The sequence below is a fragment of the Pipistrellus kuhlii genome, unplaced genomic scaffold, assembly GCF_014108245.1.
Source record: "Pipistrellus kuhlii isolate mPipKuh1 unplaced genomic scaffold, mPipKuh1.p scaffold_m20_p_57, whole genome shotgun sequence".
Classification (NCBI taxonomy): Eukaryota; Metazoa; Chordata; class Mammalia; order Chiroptera; family Vespertilionidae; genus Pipistrellus; species Pipistrellus kuhlii.
This window is the reverse complement of record NW_023425559.1, coordinates 1,754,375-1,780,509: the sequence shown is the minus strand read 5'-3', so window position 1 is coordinate 1,780,509 and position 26,135 is coordinate 1,754,375. Positions and strand designations below refer to the sequence as shown.

The window sequence follows — 26,135 nt, the reverse complement described above, 5'->3', positions numbered from 1 at the left end:
GCGGGCAGCCCTGGGAGGGGCTAGTGTGGGCAGGACGGGGCTCGCTGCTGGCCCTGCGGACCGGTGACGGGGACCAGCAGTGCGGCTCCTCACGGCTGACCCCCTTGTGGGGTCACCTGGCAGACCAGTGCGAGTGTGTGGGCACCACAGGGCCAGCTCCAGGCTGAGGGAGGACTATGATGAGGAGGTGGCCCGGCCTCCGTGTCCCAGGAGGAGGTCAGACCTGGGGCAGCTGGGCCCCAGGGGGCGTAGAAATCCATGGAGGCAAAACCAATTCCAGGGCAAACGCCCAGCGTGTGGGGATCGTGGCTGCCACCTCCCACCGGAGGGCCTGTCCACGTGGCTGACCCCCCGGGGCCCTCCGGCTGTGAGCGGCCACGGGCTGCGCGGGCACCTGGGCACAGGCGGGTGAGTGGGTCACGATCGCCTCGGTGCGCCCAGACAGCTATTATAGCAAACCCCAACCACAGAAGCAGCTTATCCACAGTCACATGATACCCCACACCCTAATTTACTGCTCTGTCCCTGTGTCTGTCTCCCCAGATGGACTGACCACAGCGACGGTCCGCTGCTCCTGTCAGCCGCCCTCCCGTCTGGGCGCTCAGCGGAGGCAGAGTGCACAGGGCCTCCCCGGGGGCGGGGGCAGGGCCTGTGGACTCGCCCAGAGACCTCCCGACAGCACGCGACGGCTCCTGCGCGGTGCCAGAGGCTCCCCGTCTGTCACAGAGTCATCCCCAGAAAGCCCCCGGCCCCCACCACCAGCAGGACAGGGAGGCAGCCCCGTGCAGCGGGGGGCAGGTGGGGGAGGGACAGTCTCTCCCCCACCCCCACCCCAGGCACAGCTGTGCAGTGCACAGGGGTGAGGTGGGATCTGGTTAAAATGCATTTCTTCTGTTTAAGGTCATTAAATGCTCATTTTCCCAAGTGGAATTTTGTATGTCTCACTTAAAAAAAAATCAAACCAGGTCCAGCTGGTGTGGCTCAATGGCTGAGCACTGACCTATGACCCAGGAGGTCAGGGTTCGATTCCCAGTCAGGACACAGGCCCAGGTTGTGGCTCCCTCCCCAGTGTGGGGCATGCAGGAGGCAGCCAATCCATGATTCTCTCTCTTCATTGATGTTTCTATCTCCCTCTCTAAAATAAATGTATTAAAATCAATTGTTTAAAAAAAAAATCACAGCAGGAAACGCATCAAGTAGAAACTGAGGATGACCTGCTAACCCCAAGGCCCAGAGTTTGGTGTGTGCCTGTCAGTCATCAGACTGAAAAGGAAAAGAAAGAGTGTCTTTCCAAACACGAAGGCAGTGAGGCTCCTGGCTCCACTGCTGGAGACACCTGTGTCTGAGCCATAGGAGCGCGGGGCGTGTAGGGGGAGGGGTAGGAGGGGGGGTGGGGCGGGTAGGAGGGGGCGGGTAGGAGGGGGGTGGGGCAGGTAGGGGGGGGTAGGAGCGAGGGGGGGTGGGTAGGGGGGGTAGGAGCGGGGTGGGAGAGTAGGAGGGGCGGGTAGGAGGAGGGTTGGCGGGGGTAGGAGCTTGGGGGTGGGGTGGGTAGGAGGGGGGTTTGGGGCGGGTAGGAGCGTGGGGGGGTGTTGGGTAGGAGCGGGGGAGGGGGGAGGGTAGGAGCGGGGGGGTGGGGCGGGTAGGAGGGGGCGGGTAGGAGGGGGGGTGGGGCAGGTAGGGGGGGTAAGGAGCGAGGGGGGGTGGGTAGGGGGGTAGGAGCGGGGGTGGGAGAGTAGGAGGGACGGGTAGGAGGAGGGTTGGAGGGGTAGGAGCGGGGGTGGGGCGGGTAGGAGGGGCGGGTAGGAGGAGGGTTGGAGGGGGTAGGAGCGTGGGGGTGGGGCGGGTAGGAGCTTGGGGGTGGGGTGGGTAGGAGGGGGGTTTGGGGCGGGTAGGAGCGTGGGGGGGTGTTTGGGTAGGAGCGGGGGCGTTGGCGGGGTAGGAGCGGGGGTGGGGTGGGTAGGAGGGGGGCTGGGTGGGTATGAGCTGGGGCGGGTAGGAGGGGGAGTAGAGCGGGGAGGGGGTAGGAGCGGGGGGGGGGGTGGTAGGAGCAGGGGGGGCGGGTAGGGGGGTGGGGCGGGTAGGAGGGGGAGTAGGAGCGGGGAGGGGTAGGAGCATGGGGGGGCAGGTAGGAGTGTGGGGGTGGGGTGGGTAGGAGGGGGGGCCGGGCGGGTAGGAGCGGGGGGCGGTAGGAACATGAGGTCTCAGGAGGGAGGGAATCAGGCTCCTCCCCAGGCGGGAGGCGTTCCTGGGCTGGCACCCTCTCTGTCCAGCGCTGGCTCTAGGGGAAGCTGCACGAAGAGCCGGCACCTAAAGGGCCCTGGTTGGTGGCTCACACCAGCTGGGGGGAGGGGGATGAAGGACCGACAATAGGATTAGGGCTCCAACCTCATCCCCATGGCTTGGTGATCCCCGTGGGCCCAGAGCCTTCCCCACGTGGAGCTGCAGGTGTGGGAGCAGAGGCCTGAGTCCACTGTACGGGGCAGGAGAGCGACCAGGACTAGCCACTGCCCAGGTGGGGAGGGTGCTGCAGGGCCCAGCGAGGAGGGAGCGTGTGGGGGGGGTGATGGTGGCGGTGGACGGTGAGGGCTCAGGGCCCAGCAGGGAAGGGGGCGTGGTGAGGGAGGGGAGGCAGGACGGGGAGGGGACAGGGCCGGCAGCCAGCCTACAGGCCTCCTCTGGGCCTCCTTCTCCAGCTGGAGTTACAGAGCTTTCGTCACTGCCCTTTGTAGACCAGGCCCCTGCAGAGAAGAACCTCCACGCCAGCAATTACACTTCCCTCAGTGCATCTCGGCGAAACCGCCGGCGTTCAAGTACCAGCTCTGAAGGCCACGCGCCCTCTGAACGCCACGGTTCCGGCCGGCGTTCCCTAGCAGCTGAGCTGCCGAGGCCACTGCACACGCTCGCTCCCGGCTCCGCTGCGACCGGAGACGGCGCGCTCGTGTCTGCCAGCTCACAGCCGGGATCCAGACGCTCGCGGAGCAGAAGTCAGTGTGTTCGCTGAAGGAGCAAACTGTTTGCAGCAACACATATGTGTTCACAGATGACGACAGAGGCAGCTGTCGCCGCCGAGCAGACACCAGTCTTGGAGCAGAAGCGCCTTGGCTTCGGCCCGGCAACGCCTTCTTCCGACTCGACAGCTCCCTGCGTGGACTCACACGTCCTCGGCCAAGCCGCCGCTGAACCGTGTGGCCTTGTCCGCTCACCTGGCAGCGCTGCTGGACGGACTGAGCGGAAATCCCCCGGACAGCGGGCTCTGACCCTGCCCTGCGGACGGCCTGGCGGGTGACCAGGCTGCGGCCACTGCAGAGCACCCTGTGGGCCCGGCCACCCCGCGGTGGGCACCCGGCTGGCGGCTTGTGAGGGAAAAGCTTCCTCATCCCACGGCACTTCTGTGCCTGAAGCCGGACCCACATCCGGGACACCCACACCCACACCCAGGACACCCACACAACTACACCCACACCCAAGACACCCACACCCACACCCAGGACACCCACAGAAGCATCTCAAACTCCCCAGTCACAGGCGTCTTCCTTGTAAAGGACGAAAAGTAGGTCTCCTTTAAGAAAAGGAGAGATGCACGGTCCAGGAACAAAGAGAACGCGGGACATGGACTGCAAGAGGCTGTGTTCACGCCTCCAGCTGACGAATTAGCAAAAGCCAAGTGTAACTCCACAAGGAGAACCGCGGGGCCTTGTTCAAACAGATCTGTTTCCACGTTTTCACAGGCCGGTCACGGAAACAGGCCTGATGTTTGCAGAGAACACAAAGGCACCCGCTGCAGTTTGCTTTTAAGTCTCATCGGACTCGTCAAATTCTAGAAAACCGAGGTGTGAGGTCATCGTGGCCTCAGGCTTGGAGAGAATTTAAAACCTGGCGGGGCTCACTCCCAGATCTCCTGGAGCCCTGCCCACGGCCCCCGTCCGACTGCCACTTCCACCTGGAGACGCACCTCGTTCCTCTGGGAACAAGTTCAAGGCCTGAAGGCACCTGCCCTGGTTCCCAGACGCCTTGTGCTTCAGGAGAGAAAGCCCCTGCCCCCAAGCTGACTCCTGCTCAGCCCCACCCCTCGGGCAGAGCCTTGCCCTGCAGCTGAGAGAACAAGCCGAGCAGGTGTGCGGGAGAGAAAAGGGAAACCGGGAAGCAGTTGTACTACTGTGTGTGTGTGTGTGTGTGTGTGTGTGTGTGTTGGGGGGGGGGGGGCAGGACCAGGAAAGCCTGGGGTTTGTGAGGCTGGTGAGGCGACCAGCCTTGTCCTTGCTACATAACATGCCGACGCCCATCGCAGGGGGTGGACACGTGGGGCCAAGCCAGGACAGGGTGGGGTGTGAGGGACGCGCAGAAACGGAATCTACTCAGATTAAAGGGCCAGCTTCATCCTGAGGAAAAGAGCCCATTGAGGAAGCACAGCCGGCCCCAGGAGTTTGGGGCTCATGTGAGTTCCATGTGGGCACAGCGTTCCAGAAAGCGAACCCAGTGTGCCTGTGAATGGGCTGAGCCGTCACATGACTCTGCCCTGAAGAGCTGAGCTGTCAGAAACTAGACCAGCAGGGCCTGGGGCCAGAGGTCGCTTCCGAGGGCATTTATTTACCAGGACCTTCAGGAGTTGCAACACAGCAGACAGCTGTCAGTCGCCCTCCCGCCCAGCCCTTCGGAGGACAGACTGAAGAGAGAAAGAAGGGCCTTCACCCTTCATGCCTCACTCCTCAGACAACAAACCTGCAAGGCTCAGGCCACAACTTCCTATTTCATTTTGCAAACAGTACATACCATGCACTTTGCTAAGGTTTTTACAGACATATTTGCATTAAATTCTTATTCCTGTAAGGCTGGTACTATTCTGACTCCCATTTTACAGATGGAGAAACTGAGGTTCCAACATGGAATGCCACTTGCCGAAGGCCATGGAGTCAGGGGAAGTGTAGAAAAGGAACGGAACAGAGCAGCTTCTGTACTCAGCAGTCTGAGGGGGCACTTGGACAGAGATGCCTTTTTGTGAGGTGAAGCAGAGTTTGCTGCCCCAAAATGTGTCTTTTAAAGAAGATAGTGACCATTTTAGCTGGTTATGTTTTATTTTATTTTATTGTTAATCCTCACCCAAGGACATTTCCCCATTTAGAGAGTGGAAGAAAGAGAGAAGCATCGATGTGAGAGAGACACACTGATTGGTTGCCTCCTGTACAAGCCCTGTCCAGGGCCAGTGAACCTGGAAACCAAGTCCGTGCCCTTGACCGGAATCAAACCCAGGACCCTCCGGTTCACAAGCCAACGCTCTATCCACTGAGCCAAACTGGCTAGGGCTTAAGGTGGTTATTTTAAGAAATGAAAGACTCAGGAAAAACCTCTGACCTTCCTTCTCCCTGATTGTCTAGAGAATCTGGGTCGAGGACCGGCTGTAAATCTAGTGTAAATGAAGTGACCTGTGAGACAGAGGGGGGACCTCCTTGGTCTCACTGTTACAGGTGTCCCTGCAGCCACCTCCCCACCAAGCTTCAGCCTCCCCATCTCCCTGTGAACTGCCTGCCTGCCCTTTGCAGCCCAACCACAACCCTCCTCTCCTCCTGAGCTCAGGGGCACATAAGCCTTCACCTTGGTCTCATGGTCTTGTGAAACCCCTGTATGGACACAGGATACATTTAGTCGCTTTCTCCTGTTAATGTAAATGTGAGCATTAAACCAGCCCAAGAGCTTAGAAAGGCCGAATAAAAATTGTTTCTCCTCCCACAGGGCACCTGGGCAGCAGTAACCTGTGTCTCCTCGGGAGGGAGATGGCTCAGAGACCTCCTCCCAGTGCTGCCAGCCCCACCCACCACAGGCCAGGCACCGCCTCCCGCCCCGGGCCGCCCCAGGCCACGTGGTGGCTGGCTCCAATTAGGGGAGAAGCCACCGGGATTTCAAAGGCACCTCCGGAGAGCCCCTGCCGGTCGCAGCCACTCCAGCCCTCAGGCCCTGCTCTGAGCCACGGGACGCCCTCCAGGCCTCGTCCCCTGAAGTCTGTTTCAAAGGACTGAGGTCCTTCTGTTCCTGCATGTTGGAAGGGAAGCTGTTTCAGCTTCAAACCACTTCAAAGTTTATTTTCAAATGAAAGTTATTTTGCCAAAGAAATAGTAAGTTTTACCCAAGCAGGGAATGATGACGAGTCTAAAAATAACGCTGACTTTAGAATCTTGGATGGGGCCGTGCTTGGAACTCGCCAGCCCCCCGACATGAGAAATGATGCTTTCCTGCAGGCCAGGCAGCCGCCTGGTGAAGTATCGGACCGCACATGTGTCACGTGTTCCGTCCTCAGACCTGGCCTGCAGGCGCCTGGAGCCCATGCAGCGTGCGCATCTGGGGTCCTGCGGGCGACCTCTGGTGTGATGGGCAGGTGCACGGACCCCTTCCTCCTCAGGATGGGGAGGCTCAGCAGAGGGTCGTGGAGGGGGCATCTCCTGATGGCTCGCTCGGCCTTCAGCCCAAGGCTGGGGCCCAGCTTTGCTCTGTGCCACATTTTTCTTTTTTCCATTAAAAACAATGTTTTGATTGTGGTAAAATAGAAACAACCGAATGTTACCATTCTGACCACATTCACGTGTATGGCTCAGGAGCATCAGCATATTTTCATTGCTGTGCCATGAGCACTGCCATCCATCCGTGTTCTCCGTCCTCCCAAACCGAAACTGCACCCCCTCACCCCCGCCCCCTGGCGAGCAGTCCCTCTGTGACCGGCTCACTCCCTGAGCAGGACGTCCTCCCGTTCACCCACGCCACACACGTGTCAGCGTTCCTCTCCTCGTTCTATTCTAGGGCGAAGCGGACGTTTACTGGAGGAGAGCCCAGTCCCCACGTGGGAGGGAAAGAGCCCCCTTCGTTGTTAGGCTGAACTGCAGTGGATACCACGCCGTGTGCAAACGTTCCTCCGCTGGCCACACGCTGCTTCCACTCTCGGCTGCCACGAGCACGGGGCAAAGGGCCGCTGAAGCACCACGCCTGCCATGCAAGCTCTGGAAGGGAACCTACATCCATCTCCCAGAGGCCCAGGGTTGCGGAGGGGCCTCGGTGGGAGGCAGCCCCAGGAACTGCCCCGCTCCATCCTGCCCCCGGCCGGGTATCACCCCGGACCTGCCAGCTCCGCTCAGTGCTCACGGGGCCTGCCTGCTGCTCTCAGGTGTGCGAATGGAGAAAGGGCACAAGCTCTTGCACGCCCAGTCTCCTCGCACGCCCCCCACACCCTTCCCTCCAGGAGGCAAAGCTGCCTGCTGAGCTCCCAGAGCACACCTTGGACATCAGGGCCCTGCTTGGGGGGGGGGGGCCCATCCTCACACCCCTCTCTGCACGCTGGGTCCCTCCCTGCTCCATGGCGTCCTGAGCAGAGCGCGGCTACCACACCCTGCACTGTCCGCGTGTTCTTGTCTGGCTCCCCACGTGCTCAGGGCTCCCTACACCAGGGCTACGCGCCTGTTAGGTACATAATGAACACCTGAATGACTGAACAAACAAAATAACCAGCACCCAGACCCTCAAAACAATGAGCAGCACACTGACTGCAGCGTACAGATGTAAGCAATGATTCCATAGGGTGGCACCTGTGCAACTTTACAGCATATTGTGAACAAGGTAATAAAACTGCAAAAAAGGAGGCATCCTATATAATAAAGAGGTAATATGCAAACTGACACTCACACCCTCACAAGATGGCTGCCTACGACCAGGCTGGGCGGGGGGGGGGGGGGTGTTAGTGAGGGACAAGCAGGCTGTGTGGGGCGACCAGGCTGGCAGGGGGGGGGCAGTTGGGAGCTATTAGACTGGCATAGGGGGAATGAGGGGCAACTTGTTGTGGGGAGGAGCAGTTGGGAGCAATCAGGCCCGAGAAGGGGGGCAGTTAGGGGCAACCAGGCCAGCAGGGAGGGCAGTAAGGAGTGACCAGGCTGTCTTGGGAGGCAGTTGGGGGAGACCTGGCCAGCAGGAGGGGCAGTAAGGAGTGTCCAGGCCAGCAGGGATGGGGCAGTTTGGGGCAATCGGGCTGAAGCAAGGGGCAGTTAGGGGTGATCAAGCTGGCAGGGGAAGGGGCAGTTAGGGGTGTTCAGGCTGGCACATAGAGACAGTGGGGGCAACCTGGCAGGCAGGCAGGTGAGTGATTTAGGAGCCAGTGGTGCAGGATTGTGAGAAGGATGTCCGACTGCCAGTTTACATCCTCCAAGGGATTCCGGATTGGGGTGGGTGCAGGCTGGACTGAAGGGGCCCACTCCCCTCACCCTGCATGAATTTTGTGGACAGGGCCTCTAGGCTGGTAAATAAAACAGACCCTGTGCTTCTAACCAGCCTTTGACACAACTGGCTGCACGGGGCCCCTGGAAGCTGGCTCTGAGGGTGGGTCCAGGCTCTGAGGGTCTGGCCTCAAAGTCTCCAGCTCTGGGCGAGGGGAGACTTGGGAAGTCGTCCCAAGGAGCCTGGGCAGTTTTCTTTCCCTTCCTTCCTTCCTTCCTTCCTTTTTTTTTTTTTTTTTTTTTTTTTTTTTTTTTTTTTAGAGAGAAAGAAAAACACATGGAATTGAAATAACCATTAAGCAAACATGAAATGATGGAAGCACACTCCCAGGAGATCAGAGAAATGATTTCCGCTGATAGTGATCTGGAGAGCAGTTTTACTGCGAGGAGGAGCACCGGGCAGGGAGGGGCCTGGTCTCTGTGCAGCCCCTTCCCATCAGGTCAGGCCGTGCCTGGTGCACGGAGCTCCTGCTAATGCCACTTACAAAGGTCCTGCTTGCAAGGCCTGCGATACGCAGTCCTGACCCTCGTGGACCTAAAAAGAACGTCATCGGCATTCCACACGGCCAAGTGATTTCTTTTCCAACTCACACTCAGTGGATACCACGCCGTGTGCAAACGTTCTCATCTGCAGGGGGAGGATCAGCCCGGAGTCCGTCTGAAACAGCAGGCATCTGAGACTAACTTGTGACAACATAAAATCCCGAGTAAATATCCTATGTAATAAAGAGCTAGTATGCTAATGAGACAAACAGCAGAACCGTACAACCTTCTGGACGACTTTCCAGATGAAGCAAGGCTGCGAGGGGCTGCGAGCGCCGAGCCCCTTGCATGGATTCTGTGTCTCGGGCCTCCAGTCTTCAAAGAATCAAGACGTCACCAGCCTGCACACACCGTATATTCCAGTCTCAACTCTTGCTTTCCTGGCTCCTAAAGAACTAAGTCACATATAAAGGTTGTATTTCCTAATAAACGCCGCAAGCGCTGTGAACTACAGATCGCTGAGTGACTGATACGCTGTTCCCGTCTCTCCCAAACGGCAGGGCTCCGTTGCTCACATGCACGTGGAGCAGACGAGGTCAAACAAAAACTCTGGTTCAGTGCTCTGTGCATACACAGCAGCTGCCACGCATCGCAGCCTCACGTGGGCGGGTGGGTCCAGGGCACCAACCCTGGCATCTGGCCTCAGACGGTGACATGTCCAGCAGAGCGAGTGTCAAGAAGCACCTCCTGGACCCCCAAAACCACACCCGCTTTGTCAGGAAGGTCACCAAACGTTACGAGTCAAAGGCAAGAAAGCGCAATGGAAGGGGTGTGGTCTCCAGGGCCAGAGGGCACTAACTCCTGAGGGTTAAGCCCCTCGTTTCCGTGTGGTGTCAGCCCCACAACGTGTGGAGCCTGCAGAGCCACCGGGACACAATCCTCACACGCGTGTTTATTGAGAACCATGTGCTGGCACTGCGCTCAGTGCTGCAGAAACCAGAGGCACAGCCTGGCAGGCACACCAGGAGGTATCTGAGTATGCAAACCTCCCCCTGCAGATGAGGACTGAGGCTCACGATGGTTCAAGCATCTGCCTGGGGTCAGGATGCGTGAGGAGTCATCACACGTGGCCCCACAGCTCCTGAGGTCAGTGCTCAGTCAGCAGACCAGGTGGCGGACCCTCACCGCGTTTTAGTGACCAGTGGTCAGCAGGGGTCCTGACATATCAATTAGAAATTCCAGAAACGCACAATTCCTAAATGGCGTGCGTGTTATACAGCGTGTTAAAATTGCCGTCTCACTGTCCCACAGGACAGGAGTCACCCTTGGTCCTGCGTCTGCACCCTACAGACTCTTCCCGCCCGTCAGTCACTCAGCAGTGCCGTCTGGGTGATGGGGCAATGCCACCGGATCCCACACAGGGCTCAAACGTCCCCCTATGAATGTGATAAAGGCAATCCCAACCTCCATCAGAAGCCAGCAGTGCTTCCCGATGGGTTAGTGCTCAGCTAAGACGGGAGAGGGTCAGTGTGTGGAAAGAGGAACAGGAGAGCCTGTCATGAGGACGGCGGCTGCTGCGCCAGGAAGCATGGGGCCTCCGCGCAGACTCGGCACGAGGGCCACTTCTCAGAACCTCTTCTGGTCATTGCTGCTCATTGCTCACTGTGCTCACCCTATAAGTTAAACGTTATCCGAGGTGTTCCCGTGCAGGAAACAGCGTAGGGAAGCTAGAACTCAGTCCTCTCCCCGGCTCCAGGCATCGCTGTCCCCAGGACAAGGGGAGTGGGGGCACTACAAAAACCACCAACAGAACCAGAAAGGGAGGCAATGCTGGACTGTTAAGACTGCCCCCGCCTCATGCTGAGGCAGGGCCCACGCGAACCCGGGACCCACAGCAGAGCATAAGGCACTTGGCAAAGGCTTTTGTCTTCTCTCTCCAAGAACAAATCTTCATTCTCCACATTCACAGTCTCTCAGCCCCTGCACCTGGGAATCAGTGGCAGACGTGTGCACGCTGAACTGGGGACTGTTTGAAAGATCTGGTGATCTCACGTAAGGTTGTTTTTCCTTTAATAACAATAACTGGTATATCTTTAACTGAAGATAAATGAATAAAATTGATTTGAGTTATTTATTTTAAACGGATATGCTCAACATTTACCTCAAAAGGTTATTATTAGAGTTTTTAGGCCCAAAAAGTTGGGAATGAGCATAAAACTTGCGATGATCTCGGTAAGTATGAACGGCACCCACGTCGGGAAGAGGAAAACGACCCCTCACACTCCTCCCAGCAGTCGCTTCTCCCCCACAGCCCCCGCAGCTCCAGAGAGTCAAGGCACAAGGTGGGGAAAACAAAAATAAAGGGATGAAAGGAAACAGGGCCACCCTCTGTTCCACAACTTTCCCGCGGCAGGTTTTCAACACACAGCATCGGCCTGCACCCTCTCCCCGGCCACAGAGGGCACCACCGTCCAGCCAGGCCACCCGATGACCAAGCTCCCATCCTCCACAGCCAGTCCGTCTCCAAGTCCCTCCCCTCCTCCTGGACTCTTGGTCTGCCCCCGCCCATCACTACCCTCCCCCGAGGGCGGCCGCCTCCTGCGGTCCATGGCGAGGACTCTGGCTTCCTTGTGCACCTGTTCTCCCCCCACAGCGGCCACAACTTCCAAAACAAGCCTTCTCACTCCGCCCAGCTGACTCCCTTGGGGACCCCCCATGCTCAGGACGCAGATCAAAATCCTCCGTGGCCCCAATTCCCTTCTCCCCTCCTCCCCTCCTCCCTCTCCAGCTGCAGGCACACAGCCCTCGTCTGCTCCCTCCAGGGCTCCCTCTTTCCCACTGGAGTTGGCCCAGGACCCGCTGCAGGCTGGCCAGTCCTTCCAGCCCTGTTCCCACAGGCCCAGCTCAGGGGTCGGACCCAGTGGCCGTCCACTCCCATGTGGGCACAGGGTCCTGACTGCCCTGCTGCCTGCCTAGCTGCTGAGCTGTGATTCTCTTTCTCTTCTGGAGTCGGGCCCCCACGATATAGGAACACCCAACCACGTGGCTGCTGCACAGAGGGACGGGACCCTGGCACACAGAGGGTGTGGGCTGGCTCCACTGGGGTCCTGGTCAGTCCAGCTCAGTCTCTCAGGGCTCAGAGAGGAGGTGGGTCAGTGCAGAGACGCGGGAACAGGGAGGGGAAGCGATGGGAAAGGTGAGGCCTGTCACCAGACCGGCTCTCAGCCACACGGGCGCCAGGGCCCGAGGGGCCTCACATTGGGGTGTTCTGCTTAGAAAAGGAGGCCAAGCAGGCAGCACAAGGACCACAGGACATGGGAGTAGCCAAGGTGCATCTTCCAGAACTGTTCGTGGGCACTGCCCACTGTGCGGCCCACGAGCTCTGCGGGATCCCACACAGGCAGCATCCTGGGTGCGGTGTGGGCTGGAAGCGCTGCCCCTCCTCACCGCTCCTAAGGGTCACCTCTGCTCTCAGGGTCACCCCTGAATGGTCACCACTGCTCTCAGGGTCACCCCTGAATGGTCACCTCCCTGCTCTAAGGGTCACCCCTGAATGGTCACCTCTGCTCTCAGGGTCACCCCTGAATGGTCACCTCCCTGCTCTAAGGGTCACCCCTGAATGGTCACCTCCCTGCTCTAAGGATCACCCCTGAATGGTCACCTCTGCTCTAAGGGTCACCCCTGAATGGTCACCTCCCTGCTCTAAGGGTCATCCCTGAATGGTCACCTCCCTACTCTCAGGGTCACCCCTGAATGGTCACCTCTGCTCTCAGGGTCACCCCTGAATGGTCACCTCCCTGCTCTAAGGGTCACCCCTGAATGGTCACCTCTGCTCTCAGGGTCACCCCTGAATGGTCACCTCCCTGCTCTAAGGGTCACCCCTGAATGGTCACCTCCCTGCTCTAAGGGTCACCCCTGAATGGTCACCTCTGCTCTAAGGGTCACCCCTGAATGGTCACCTCCCTGCTCTAAGGGTCACCCCTGAATGGTCACCTCCCTGCTCTCAGGGTCACCCCTGAATGGTCACCTCTGCTCTCAGGGTCACCCCTGAATGGTCACCTCCCTGCTCTAAGGGTCACCCCTGAATGTGTGAATTCACCGTTTCCTCCCTCCATCCCCACGGCCTTTATTTTGGCCACAGAAACTGTGAAGAGTCCCTGTTACTGGGGCCAAATGCACTGCCTTTGCTTCTCTGATTTTATTGTATTTTACTGAAAATTAACACAATGCTGCCAATTACCTGCTCCACTGAGCACAGCTCCTCCAAAGCAATCAGCTCTCTCCCAACAGCAACCTTGTCAAGTTTCTCAACTGTTTGATTTTTTTTTCAGAAACAGGAGGGAGAAAAAGAGAAACACCATCCAGCAGGTGTCTCTCATATGTGCCCGACTAGGGATTGAACCTGCAACCCAGGGAAGTGCCCTGACAGGAACCTATTGAACTGGTAACTCTGTGGTGTTTGGGACCACACTTCTACCGAGCCGTCTGACCAGGACTCGCCTGCTTCTGGACAGACAGTGTAGGCACAGGCAGCTGTGAACAGAGTGAGCAGCTAGTGTCCCTGACCAGCCACCAGGGCCCCAGCCTCTGCTGGCACCGCATGCAATACCCCAGCCACCGGCAGGATCATCATTCCCAGTTTACAGAAGAGGATGCTGAGGCCCGGGGACTAAACGAGTTGTCCAAAAGGTACCACCCGGGCGGAAGCTGACTCCAACCTGATCCTTCTACCCTTGGATCTGTTCACACAACTCCCTGAGGAGGAGGCCAAGCCCCAGGGTGCAGGAGAGGAGGACTCGACCCAAACTGTTATGTGGAGGAAGGTCATTACTGGGGAATTTTCCACGTCTCGGGCCCAGCCCGGGGTTCTGCTGGCTGGCCCGGGTTATCACGGGGAAATCAGCATCCGGCTGGATGAGAAGCCGGCCAGCCAAACTATAGGACACTATTTCTTTGTATTTTAACACAGTGACCTTGACTGACTTAGCCCATAGTCTGAAATGGATGTGGGCCCAGCACTGTGTTCTCTGGAGGTTACTATACAAGTGGAAGATTTGGACCAGAGGAAGAAAAACATTTACAGCACCCAATAGAGTTCTTTGTTTCTCTTAAGTGATACTGCTAGGGTAGAGGTTTTTGTTTGTTTTCAAACTCCCAACTTCAAGTGGCAAATGAACTAAAAAAACAAAACAACAAAAAACTCACAGATATGACAATAGGACTGGGGTGGCCAGAGGGTTAGGGGAATGGGAGGGTGAAATCGGCAAAGGGGGTCAAATGCATTGTAACGGATGGAAACCAGACTTTTGGGGGGTGAACATGCAACAGAGCATACAGGTATCAAGCTGGAACACGGTACACCTGACATTTACATGATGCTATTAACTGATGTTATCTCAACACAATTTCAACTTAAAGAGACAAAAAACCTCTCCACTTAGAATTAGAAAAAGCAGGTTTTGAAATCCCAGCTGGGCCACATGTGGCGACCTAACCACGGATGAATCACTCAGTTCTTCGTGGTCTCCACTCTCTGATCTATAAAACAGCTACCACGTTGCTTTTTTGAAACGACTTGATAAAATAAATATATGCAAGCGCTGTGCGAGTTTTTATAACGCCCAAACAAGTATCGAGAGCTTGTGTGACCAGATGTTTGTTTTGTGATGCCTCATTACCCACACGATTGCCTGGGCATTAGCAATGTCTTCTTTCTTCTTCCCAAACGCCATTCACATCAAGAAGATGTAAGGCTTCACAGGACTACCTTTCACCACAGGATCGACCATTTTCCCCCAACCCGCCAAGCTTGGTTGTTGCTTGTTCTGCAAAACACTCCAGCCCTTACCTCCTCCAGCCCCTCCCATTCCCCCCCCGCCCCGCCCCCGAGAGGATCAAAGCAGTTTGCTTTAGTTACCAGGGGATCAGTGATTAAGATGCTTTAAAATAAGACTTGATGTGCAAGGCACATAGGAATTGTTGGCATTCTTGAGATTTAAATATTTTCTCCTTGAATGTCTGTCATCTATCGATACTTATCATGACATTTACCGTAGTTACATTTACCTTGGAGTTAGGTGCTCCTGGCCTCAGAAGCTGGACCCTTCATACTCACACATTATTATAACATTCCAAGTCCTAGATTCCTAGCACTTGCATGTTCTGTTTTATCGATAGAAGCTCTTGTCTTTCTGACTAAATGCAGCAATAAAACCCAGACCACGTTAATGATAACCCTGTTAAATATAAACTAGTGTGCAGCTATCCAAAATGCTAACACAAACAAAAAAAAAGGGGGGGGGGGGAGAGACAGGAAACCCTGACTGGTTTTTGAAAGCCTCCAAGAACATACAAACAAAAATAAAAGTACAACTTTACACAGTTTTACAGAAGAGTAAGGGCTAATGATTTTATGATTCCTGCATGCAGTCTCTTTGAACCCCACAGTGTCTGTGAAAAGTTCGGTTTTAAAATTGCATTTTTTCAGGTGGAACATGGGGAAAGGGGAAATGCACAGAACTCTGTGAAGTAACAGATTCCCATTAAAAGCGCCTGGTCTCCACCACTCTTTCTCTGACAATGACATCCCACAAGGGAAGAATGAGAGGATAGAAAAAGCCCTGACTGGTAACACCGGCCAATTCTTGTCATGTAAATATATACTCAGGTCACCAACCAGCTCACAGATTCCTCAACCCATAGGAGCCAGCGAGAGCACACCACCAGGTCTAGACAAAACCCTGCCTAGAAGCCAGAGAAACCAGCTTCAAATTCTAGCTCTCGATTCTATGAGGTCTTGGGCAAGTTTGGCAACAAGCCTCAGTCTCCATAGCTCTAAAATGGGTGTAATCCCCAAGGGAGCAGGGGGGCTGCAGTGATGGCCATGGCTGCCTCCCATGAAATACAAGGAACCTAAAACAGAGCAGGTGTGGGGAGAAGGTGTTGGTTGGCAAGTCCAAACAGAAGCCGGGAGCATCCCGTAGGCTAGGACAGGGAGGGTGCTGGCAGGGTCCAGCACTCACCTCCGGGGCAGAGAGCACTGGACTAGGACAGGGTCACACACTTCCTGTAAGGAGCCAGAGAAGGGACATGTTAAACTTTTCACCCATGTGGTCTCAGCCACAACTCCTCAGTGCTGTCCTTGGAGCACAAGGGCAGCCAAAGACAATACAGGCATGAACAGGCTGACCGTTCACAGCAGATTTTATTTCTGCACGGCCCGGGCCACACTGGGCCCATGGTGGGTGCAGTCTGCAGACCCCTGGGCTGCAGGGGAAAGGGTAAAGCTGAGAAGACACTGAAGGTCAAGCCAAGGTCACTCACGGAAGGCGGTGTCATTCCCATTTCATAGATGAGAACAGACACGAAGTGACAGCCAGAGCCACAACCTGCTCCTGCGGGACCAGGCCCTGAGCCCACTCACCAGGAAGCACACGGCAGGAGGCACAGAGCCCAGATGCGAAGCAGCAGGCAGGCCTCAGGGAGGAGGGAGAGGGGAGGGCAGCAGGCAGGTGCTGGGCGCAGTTCCCGGTCACCGCGGCCTCTGTCCACCCTGGACTGCCCTCTGGGCCTCACACCCAGGCCTTCCTGAGGGACTGAATGGCAGAAACCACGCCAGGGAGCCCGGGGCGAGGAGGGCTTTGAGGCCAATGGTCAGCAAAGCCAATTTGAGAGGCATTGCTGCGGGACTCACAGACCACAGCCCGGAGTGTGCGGGAAGGAAGGACACAGACTCTGGGCCAGGTGCCTGGGCTGAGCCTGGCTCCCATGTGTGGGCTGAGGGACCCGGCAGGTCCCTAATCTCTCTGTGCTCTGGGTGGGGTGATGACGGCATGCCACCCGGGGTGTTACATGTCGGCATTCACTAAATCCCCATTAGACACCGTGTCAGATAAAGGCACTCACTGCCACAGCACCGCGCCAGCCCCGCCCCCAGGAGTGTCCCAGGCCCGGTGGGGGCTCCAGCCCAGCCCTCCCGGGGCAAACAGCCTATTTACACCCATCGCCCAACAGACGGCCACGCTCTTGTCCGCCGGCAGGACAGCACGGCGGCTCCGCATGCCTGGTCCCCGTGCCCAGAGTGTGCTGAGTGGATGACAGTCATTAAGCTCCAGGACCAGGATTTCCTCCCCAGCATCCCCGACGCCCACAGAGCCCCAAGTGACCCTCTGCCCCCGTGACCTTGACTCCTGACCTCGGTGTCGTTAGGGGCGGAAGCCTATGTCTACAGCCTGCCACAGAGGGACGCCTGCAGATCCCTCTGGGACTCGGGGTGGAGAGGTGGGGGGTGGGGGCGGTGAGGACGGACCCTCCCAGGCAGTGCGTCCAGCCTGGACGGCTCTAAAGCTGCCGGTCCAGTGTGACACCTTCGCTGCCAGATGGAGCTCCGCCGAAGGTGGTTTCTAAAGCCTCCTCACACCGAGAGAAGCCCATTCACCATCACTCGTGCGTGTCCTGTGACCAGAGCCACAGAACAAACTTACCACCACGTCTGCATCTGAGTCCGAGGTCAGGTTATCCAAACACCCCCAAGCTACACACACAAGGCTCCGCAGCAGGATGCGAGGCTACGGCGCTCAAGCCGAGACCCCGAGAGCCTCCCTCAGTGACCCCTCATCCCACAGGGAGAGGGCGGGCGGACGGGTAGGGCGTGAGGCGACGGCCCAGGTTACCAGCCCCAACAGCCCAGGCCCGGAATCCAGGCTGCCACATCTGGCCTGGCACCCTGGTCCCGTCCCGCCCCCGCCTCACCCACCTTCCTCCCCGGTGGGCTCGAACGCCACCCGCCCTCCGCCTCTCCCTGCCTAAAACTCGCCTTCGATGACGGGACGTCTGTCAGGAAGAGCTTCCTGGGCAGCGTGGGCTCAGCACGAGCCAGGCAGTGCTCTCCCTGTCCTTCCGGAGGGCAGAGGTCACATTGGCCAGCAGTAAGCAGCCTTCTGATTTATTTCCCCGTCCAAGCTCACCCAGGGCATTTTGGACATGGTGACGGCCAGGAGGGCCCCGTGAACCCGGCCTCCCCGAGCCCGGTGAGCTCCTGACCAGGGCCCGGCTGGGACGGCAGCTTTGCTTCCACAGTTGCTGGCAAAATGACTCAACAGTAACGTGGGTCGGCTTCCTGAAGAGCAGCTCAAAGCCTTTCACTGACCTCTGAACCCGGAGGGTCAGTGGCTTACAGCTGAGCAGAGCGGGAACTCTGCCTGAAGTCACAAAGCCAGGTGGGAGTCTTTGAACATGTCCAATCCTCTCCCCCTTCCTCTGGGGTGGATCCCCTGTCAGCTCGCAGTGAGGTCAGTCACGCCGAGCAGGGCAGTGCAGAGGGAGGGAGATGGGAGCTCGAGTCTGCGAAGTGAAGCGGCGGGTGTGCAGGGAGCCTGGCTGGGTCCCAGTGCCGAGTAACCGCACAGCATCCTGAGCCCAGCGCCCTCGGCCGCACGACAGGAGCACAGCACGGGGAGCCTGCTGTCGCGCGCAGCTCAGCTGCATCCAGGCGTCTGGTTAGAGACCGGGACGGAGGTCCCGTCAGACCTGCAGGCCGCGCTGGTCTGCGGAGCGGTCATTACATCCTACAGCCAGCGCTCAGAATGGAGGTTAAGAGCACTGAGCACTTAAAAGAGCCCAAGACACAGGCCAAGGCTCCTATGAGGAAACACCCAGAAAAACTGATTAACTTGCCCCGGGTCATACAGAGGCATCGGAATTCAACCCCAGACACAGGGCTCCTCTGTACCCCAGGGCCTGTCCTGCTGAAGTCCTAACTCCCCACAAGGCACCATGCTCACTCACTGGGATGTTCTAAGAAGCAATATCCTCATGTTATTTTAAAAGAATTCGCTGGTCACCATGCCCTCTCCTGTCGAGGGCTCAGACTCTGGGCTTCTGGGTGGCTGTCTGCTGCCAGCCACTGCCTTAGAAAGGAAACCTTAAACTCACCTCATAAACCTGCCCTCCCTTTACCCATTAACACCTTCTCCACGGGGAAACAGGAGAAACAGGACAGGGTATCAAGGAGGAGGCATCTTTTTGACTACCACCTCCACCATCTGCCTAGCGCCAGGGGTCCTCAAACTTTTTAAAGTGGGGGCCAGATCACGGTCCCTCAGAGAGCTGGAGGGCCGGACTATATGAACTACTCATTCCTACTGTAACACCTCGGCTGCGCTCACTGCCTAAAAAACCTGGCGGGCCGGATCAGACTCCTCTGCGGGCCGCATGTGGCCCATGGGCCGTAGTTTGAAGACCCCTGGTAGCCCCTCCCTATGCAGGCTCCCAAGCTGGAGTCAGCCAGGGCCATGGTTCTGGTTCCCCCAGAAATTACCAGGCAGAATGGCAAGTAGCAGAGCCACTAGGGAGCCCAAACCAAGAGGCCACACGGGGCCTGTGAGGATTAAACGTGATCAGTGTCAACCCTGCAGCCCAGGGCAAAGCGACTGTGTCATAGTCCCAGTGACACATCCGGGCCAGGCCTGGGCACAGGAAATTTCCCGAGTCGTCTTCCAAAGTGTGGAAGTCCAAGCAGCTGGGATCGGTTTAACACTTGTCCAGGTGGAAGTAACAGAAAAGCCAGGCTTTCAGGATTTCATAGGGGATAATTCTGGAAGCTTATACCCCACAACAAACCCGGGACATGAAATCTCAGGCTCATACAGACAGATTCAGATGGGACTGTGGCAAGAAGCTCCCCATTTCCTTTTGTACGGACCCAGCGGGGGATCCTGTGAAAATGCCGAGTTGGTCTCAAGGAATCTCAGTGGGGTCGGAGAGCTGACATTTCTAAGCACTCCCTCGAAGGACAAAGAGCCCACACTTTTGAGCAGCCAAGGTTTACACAGCGAGGAACAAATGCAAGGAGAGCATAACTGGATTTTAAAATCCACGGAGGTGTAGGGATCCTCCGTGAAGGTATGCGTGGAACCAGCCTACCTCGCAGGTGGGAGGCACGCAGGAAAGCAAAGGGCATTCTTTCTTCAAGCGCATCTGCAATCTACACCGTCTGGGCAGGTGTGAGGGCGCGTTAGGGATCCTGAAAGCAGTGCTTCTGGCAGAACCTTGGAAGCAGCTTGGTTCGGGGAGCAAGCACCCAGGGTATTTCCACTCCAGCAGCTGTGGTCAGGCGAGCTCTCGCGGCCTTTCTTACGTTTTGCCCATGGACCTCCTCTCTGTACATTACATTTGATGCTGTTTCTGTGGACAACTATAATTTATCTGAACGTTCACCAACAGTCAGTTATAGAGAATCCCGAAGTAGAAAGATGGATGTGGTTGTCGGGTAAGGAGGGACCTTATATTGACTAACCCGTCTCAGTGTGTGTGTGTGGGGGGGGGGAGGATGGGTCACACAGACAGGGCTTGGCAGTGATAGGGTCAGAGATTAAATCCCACCTCTTCTTTGGATCAGAAGTGCCAGCACACAAGAGCCTCCACAGGACATTCCCCAAGACCAAGTGGGAGGTGATCTGACCCAGCTGCTCTTCCCCAGGAACACATCTGCCTGCAGGAGACAGGCCTGCCTTGCACACTGGCTGGGAATACCAGGGATGTTTATTGCCATTCCTGTCCTGACCTCTGACAGCTGGGTTTATGCTCAAACTACAGACACGGCAGTCCGGGAGTGATGTCAGGCGCTAACATCCAGCTGCCAGAGAGAAATGCTGAGTGCGCACACTGCCCAGCGCGGAAGGGATTTCCTCCCCGCAGCACCGCTAATGGGAGAGGTGAGCGCTGACAAGAAATTCCAGGGCCAGACCCCATAATTCACGCGCACAGTCCCAGGCTGCTTCCCGCTCCCCGCCCTCCTGCAGCCTTGGGCGCTCACTGCTGAGCTCCCTGAGCGGGCAGGACCTCGCCCCTGGGAAGAAGGCCACTCAGCAAACTTCTGGAGGAGGGCAGCCGGCTCTTCCCCATTGTCCCCTGGGGGAGGAAGTGAGCTCTCCGCAGGCACCTTCCTGGGCCAGAGCACGCCTGACTTCCAGGCCAGCATTGCAGAGCCGGCTCCATCACCTCAGGCCGCTGTGTCCTGTCAGGTCCCATCCCAGAGGGCACCAGAGGCCGAGGGAGGTCACACTCACCAGCCAAGGTGGATCTGCACTGTAGCCAGTGGCCTGGGAGGCTGGACTCTCCCGGGAACAGGCCAGCCTTCCCAGCCCCTTGGTCCTCTGCCAACCTTGTCCACTGCCTGACAGCTGACTCCCACTGTCCCCTGAACACGTGGCGACAAGCGGCAGCTACTTCCTGAGCCATAAGCCAATGCTCAACATGCCAAGTTTTTGTTAAGATGCCCAATACCTGCAGATAACAAGTTAGCAAGTAAAACATGCTTTTAACTGACTTTAGCAAACTCATCTTGGCATGGAAAAAAGAAACCCGAGCCCCATTTCACCCCTGGCCTGCATCAAGGGAATGTAAGAAGGGCTTGGCATTTTTTGAGAAAAGGAAAAGGAAAACGCCAAATCTTGCTGAGACATGGGAACCCTTGAGCAGTTTCTCAGGAGGGATTCGCCGCGTGTCAGGGACAAGTTGGGGCTCAATGCGCCCCTGAGCTGCCAGCAGACCCATCGCTCCACTGTGCCCGCCAGGTCTCCTGCGGGAGGGCACGCACCTCCGCCTGAAGCTGGAGGTCCGCTCGCGAAGGAGGGTTCGGCGCCGCTTTTTAAGGGGCTCCTGCGACTCCCAGCTCTGCGCCTGCGGCGTGGCCGTGCGCTTCTGCTCTGCGGCTCCCAACTCAGGCTGGGGGCGCTCCCACCCCCGCGTGCCCCGTGGATGGAATCGGGGCCAGAAGCGGGGGACCGGCGGCTCGGGGAGCGGGGAGGACCGGGCACCGCGGCCCGGCGCCGGCGGGGGGCACGGAGCGCCCGCACTCACCGGGACCGCTGCAGCTGCTCCAGGGCGCTGGCGCCGCACGCCGGGCCCTCCAGGGCGCACAGGGGCTGCGAGGTCGGCCTGGCGAAGGCGACGGGCAGGATCCCCGGAGTGAACGAGCCGAGGCGGCTCCGGCTGCCGCCGCCCCCCGGGGTCGCGGGGCCCAGGAAGGCGGCCACGGGCCCCTGCGCGCCCGCGAAGGCGTCGTCCTCCTCGGGCTCCTCCGGCCCGTCGGGCGCCGGCGCGCGGGCGGCGGGGCTGGGCAGCGCGGCGGGGCCGCCGGGGGCGGGGGGCGGCGGGACGGGCTGCGGAAGGCAGGGCCCCGGTCCGGCCTCCGGCGGCGCCGTGCCCGCCGCGGCGAGCGGGCTGAGCCGGCCCCGGGCGCCGCGGTCCTCGCCACCGCCCTCCTCGTCCTGCAGCGGCGGCCGCCCGTCCAGCGAGATGCGGGTGAGGAAGGAGAGGGCGGCGCGGCGGCGCCGCGGGTCCACGCGCGGCTTCCGGGGCTCCGGCGGCCGGGCCGGCGCGGCGGCCGCGGCCGCGGGCGGGGGCGGGGGCGGCGGCTGCGCTCCGCCGGCGCCCGGGGCGTCGGTGCTGCAGGCGGCGGGGCCGGGGGTGGCGGCGGCCGCCATGGTGCCCGAGGCGGCGGTCTGTCCGCGGGGAGTCTGTCCGCGGCCCCGGCTAAGCGGCGGGCGCGAGCGGCGGCCCGGGCTGGGCAGGGCGCGGGGCGCGGGCGGCGTGCGCGGCGGCCCGGCCCCCCCGCGGGCGGCCCATGCCGGCCCCTGGCGGCCCACGCGCGGCTCCTGGCTCCTGGCTGCCGGCTCCCGGCTGCCGGCCGCGGGCCCGGGCGGCCGGTCGGTGCGCCGCTCCTCCCGCGCTCCCGGCCGCGGGCCCGAGTCCGTATTTATAGGCGCGCGCCCCACGCCGCGCTCCGAGCGCCCCGCTCCGGCGCTCAGTGTCACGTGCGGCGGGACCTGCGGGAAAACAAAGCCGCGGGCGGCGGGCGGCGGAGGCCGCGGGGGGGTGGGGGGAGGAGGAAGAGAAAGTGAGCGGGTGGCGGGCGGGACCCGCCCGGACGTCCGCGCTTCCCGGGAGGGTGGTGGCTCCCGGGACTCGCGGGACCAGGGAGGGCGGCGAGGACACTCCGGGGCGCGCGCATCCCGGGGTTCGGGTGCGAGCAGAGCCCTCAGTCGCGGGGTGAGCAGGCCCCCGGAGCTGGGTCTGCAGGACAGTGACTGGGAGCAGCTCCAGGCTTGGCCCTTGGACTTTTAACCGGAGCCTGCGCTGCCCGGGGCCCGGGGAAACCCGTGGTTATTCCTGTTACCGGGGCGGGTCCACGGCCCACGGACTGCCCCACCTTGAACGGGAGCTAAACACCCTGAGGCTGGGCACACTCACCCTCGGGAGGATGCAGCCCGGAGTAAGACACACACACACACACACACACACACACACACACACCCCTTTGGCTGCACTGAGGGCACGGCCCACTGATGGCTGTCACTTCCCACCTCTCACAAAGGCCAGCAGGAACCTCTAGTCCTGAAAGTACAGTCAGAGGGGACCAGGATGGCCTTGCACACCTTCACCTTTTGAGCATCATGATCTCATTCTTCCTAGATAGACTGGGACCAGCATGTCTTTCCTGTCTTTCACTTGATGACACTCATTTGGCACCTGCCCTGTCTTCTGTGAGGATGGGTTCCCGCTCAGAGTTGCAGCTCTGGATCCGGGAAGAATCCCGGAAAGCAGTACCCTAGCGCCCCCTCCCCGCCCCCCCCACACACACAGACCAAACAGGTAAGTGCCTGCCCTGCGGGAGGAGGGATGAAAAGGGGGGGTGGGGTAAGGGGAACAGAGCTGTGTGGAGGGAGCAGGTCTCCCTAAGTGGTTCGGGTATCACACTCAGTGAAGCTCTGCGACATGGAAGAAACCTCTCTGCACTTTTCTGAGGGAGAAGCAATATGTTTGAGTTCAACGGATTAATTTAACCAAAGGTTTAAATTGAGCCCCGGGGCTAATGGGTAACTGCATGGAAATTCCACTCCGTGTCCAGGTCAGGGGAGTAAGCTGAGTAAAGAGTAAAGACACTCTGTCCAGACATGTGCGCCAACCTGGAGGACAGGCGTGGGGGAGGCTCAGGTGACATCTGCTTGGACAAATGTGGCACATGGCCATGTACATGAACAATTGCTCATATTTTATTTTATGCCATTTTTAGGCCTTTTGTGAGAGGGAAGCCGTGTCTATTTATAGTAGCCTCACAGCAGCTAAGCCAAAGCTTAAGGACCAGCTGTGTGAAACTTCATTAGGATTTTAATTACTTTAACTATCTAGAAACTCCCAAGCTGCTTTATTACAATAACTCACTTTCCATGACCATGGCCTGGTCTGCTGGCACAGTGTGCACGAATGGCACAAACGGGGCACATATAAACACAAACCTATCTCTCTATCTATCTATATTCAATTTTTTACAGAGAGGAAGAGAGAGGGATAGAGAGTTAGAAACATCGATGAGAGAGAATCATCGATCAGCTGCCTCTTGCACACTCCCCACTAGGGATGTGTCCACAACCAAGGTACATGCCCTTGACCGGAATTGAACCTGGGACCCTTCAGTCCGCAGGCCTACGTTCTATCCACTGAGCCAAACCAGTTTCGGCTCGCAAACCTATCTTTTAAATTACGATAGTGACATATGTTCGTGGCAGAACATTTTGAGAATAAGATAAGCAAGGTAGGAAAAAAGCATCACTAACAATCTCATTTCTTATGAAAATAACTGTTAAACTTTTGATTTTTGTCTTGTGTGAGTTTTTTTTTTAAATTTGTCTTTATTGTTGAAAGTATTACAGATACTTTTCTCCTTTTTCCCCCAATAGCCACTCTTAGCCCACCTCCACCCCTACCCCATGCCCTTTGTTGTTTTTTAAACAGAAACAAAAAGCAGGCTGTTTGTGTGTTGTGATTGTTAGCTTGCTGTGTTGTGATCATCTTTCCATGTAGAATATTTTCTACAGCATAATTCGAATGACTGCATGATGTTTAATTGGACACAGAGAGTAAATCATTAGGCCTGTGCCAAACATTAAATATTCAGGTTGTTTCCACTTTTGCTGATATAGGCTGATGACATCCCTGTTTTTCTAAATCTTGCTGCCGCTCAGCGTTGGTTTTTTAGGTTACATAGGCACATCCTGTTGAAGGCTTTCCACCTAGAAAAGTTCCAGTCTGACTTCCCTCCCTCTTACCAGCATTGGGCATTATTTTTTTTCAGAAATATCCATTTCTTGCCTTAACCAGTTTGGCTCAGTTAGAGCGTCAGCCTGCAGACTGCAAGGTCCCAGGTTCAATTCCGGTCAAGGGCATGTATCTTGGTTGCGGGCACATCCTCACTAGGAGGTGTGCAGGAGGCAGCTGATTGATGTTTCTCTCTCATTGATGTTTCTAACTCTCTATTCCTCTCCCTTCCTCTCTGTAGAAAAATCAATAAAATATATATTTTTAAAAAGAACTATCCATTTCTTTGCTCATTCAATACAACTCTGCCCATTTTAAATGCCAAGCGTGCAAACTAATTTAGAATATTTATTAAACCATCAAACAAGAATCAATAACTACTTTGCCTCCACATTGCTCATGTGAGCCTCTTATAGGGATATGGCAGGTCAATTTACTGTTCACCTACTGTGTGCCAGCCACAGAATATTTCTAATCCATGGCCACCCTGTAGATGGGATAGATTACATCAATATTTTATAGACGAGGCTCAGAAAAAAATTAATAATTTCCCCAAGGTAACCTAGTTCTTAAGGTGGTTGGGCCAGCAAGACCAAAACATGTTCTAGCGCTCTCTGCTGGTGAGGATGTTTTATGGGAGGGGGCCAACTCTAGATGTAATCTTATATTTGTAGTAGTGGCCTAGTGCATGAATTTTTGCACATTGAGAGGAAAGTAGAAGAAATATTTTAATATCACTATTCACCCTTTCTCTATAATAGAAGTGTCAACCAAATTCACCATCAACAATGACAGATGGAAACACGCATGCAGTTGGCACCAGTGAGAGCTTTATATGTATCGTGCATGCACAAGTCAACTTAGCCTTTTATGTATATAGAACAAACTTGCTTAACTAGATCTGCTTTGTGATTTAGCTAAACTTTTTTGCAGCCCAATGGAGCACCCCAACTTCTCTTTCAGGTAATTGTCAGCAACACAGCAGAAAATATCAACATGAAGCAGGTTATTATTGTAGACCACGGAGGGAGAACAAAGGGTAAAATATTTAACTGCAGCAGTGTTTGACTATATTCTGTGCAGGGAGAAAACAAGGTCCACCATTTCATACTTCTTTTCAGTCGGGTCAAGTTTCTAAGCTTTCTAAATCTCTGTTTCCTGGCTAATGAAAAGAAAATAGGATTCCACCGAGTCTCCTATCTACTTCTCCAGGACTTCTGTGAGATCAAATGAGATGAGGCATGTGAAAACACTTCACAGACATTTGGTTGAAGTGTGAAATGTTTGCACCTGGCTATAAAGCAAGTC

At 57.1% G+C, this 26,135-nt stretch overlaps 1 protein-coding gene across 1 annotated transcript in view; it reads right to left on the bottom strand.

Moving 5' to 3' along the window:
• CABLES1 (Cdk5 and Abl enzyme substrate 1) overlaps positions 1 to 22,730 on the bottom strand; it is a 47,635-nt gene extending 24,905 nt beyond the window's left edge. Inside the window, exon 1 of the mRNA XM_036416890.2 lies at positions 21,591 to 22,730. Coding sequence (XP_036272783.1) covers positions 21,591 to 22,216 — 626 coding nt within the window. The 5' untranslated portion in view covers positions 22,217 to 22,730. The remainder of the gene's footprint in view (positions 1 to 21,590) is intronic.
• Positions 22,731 to 26,135: the final 3,405 nt, after the last annotated feature.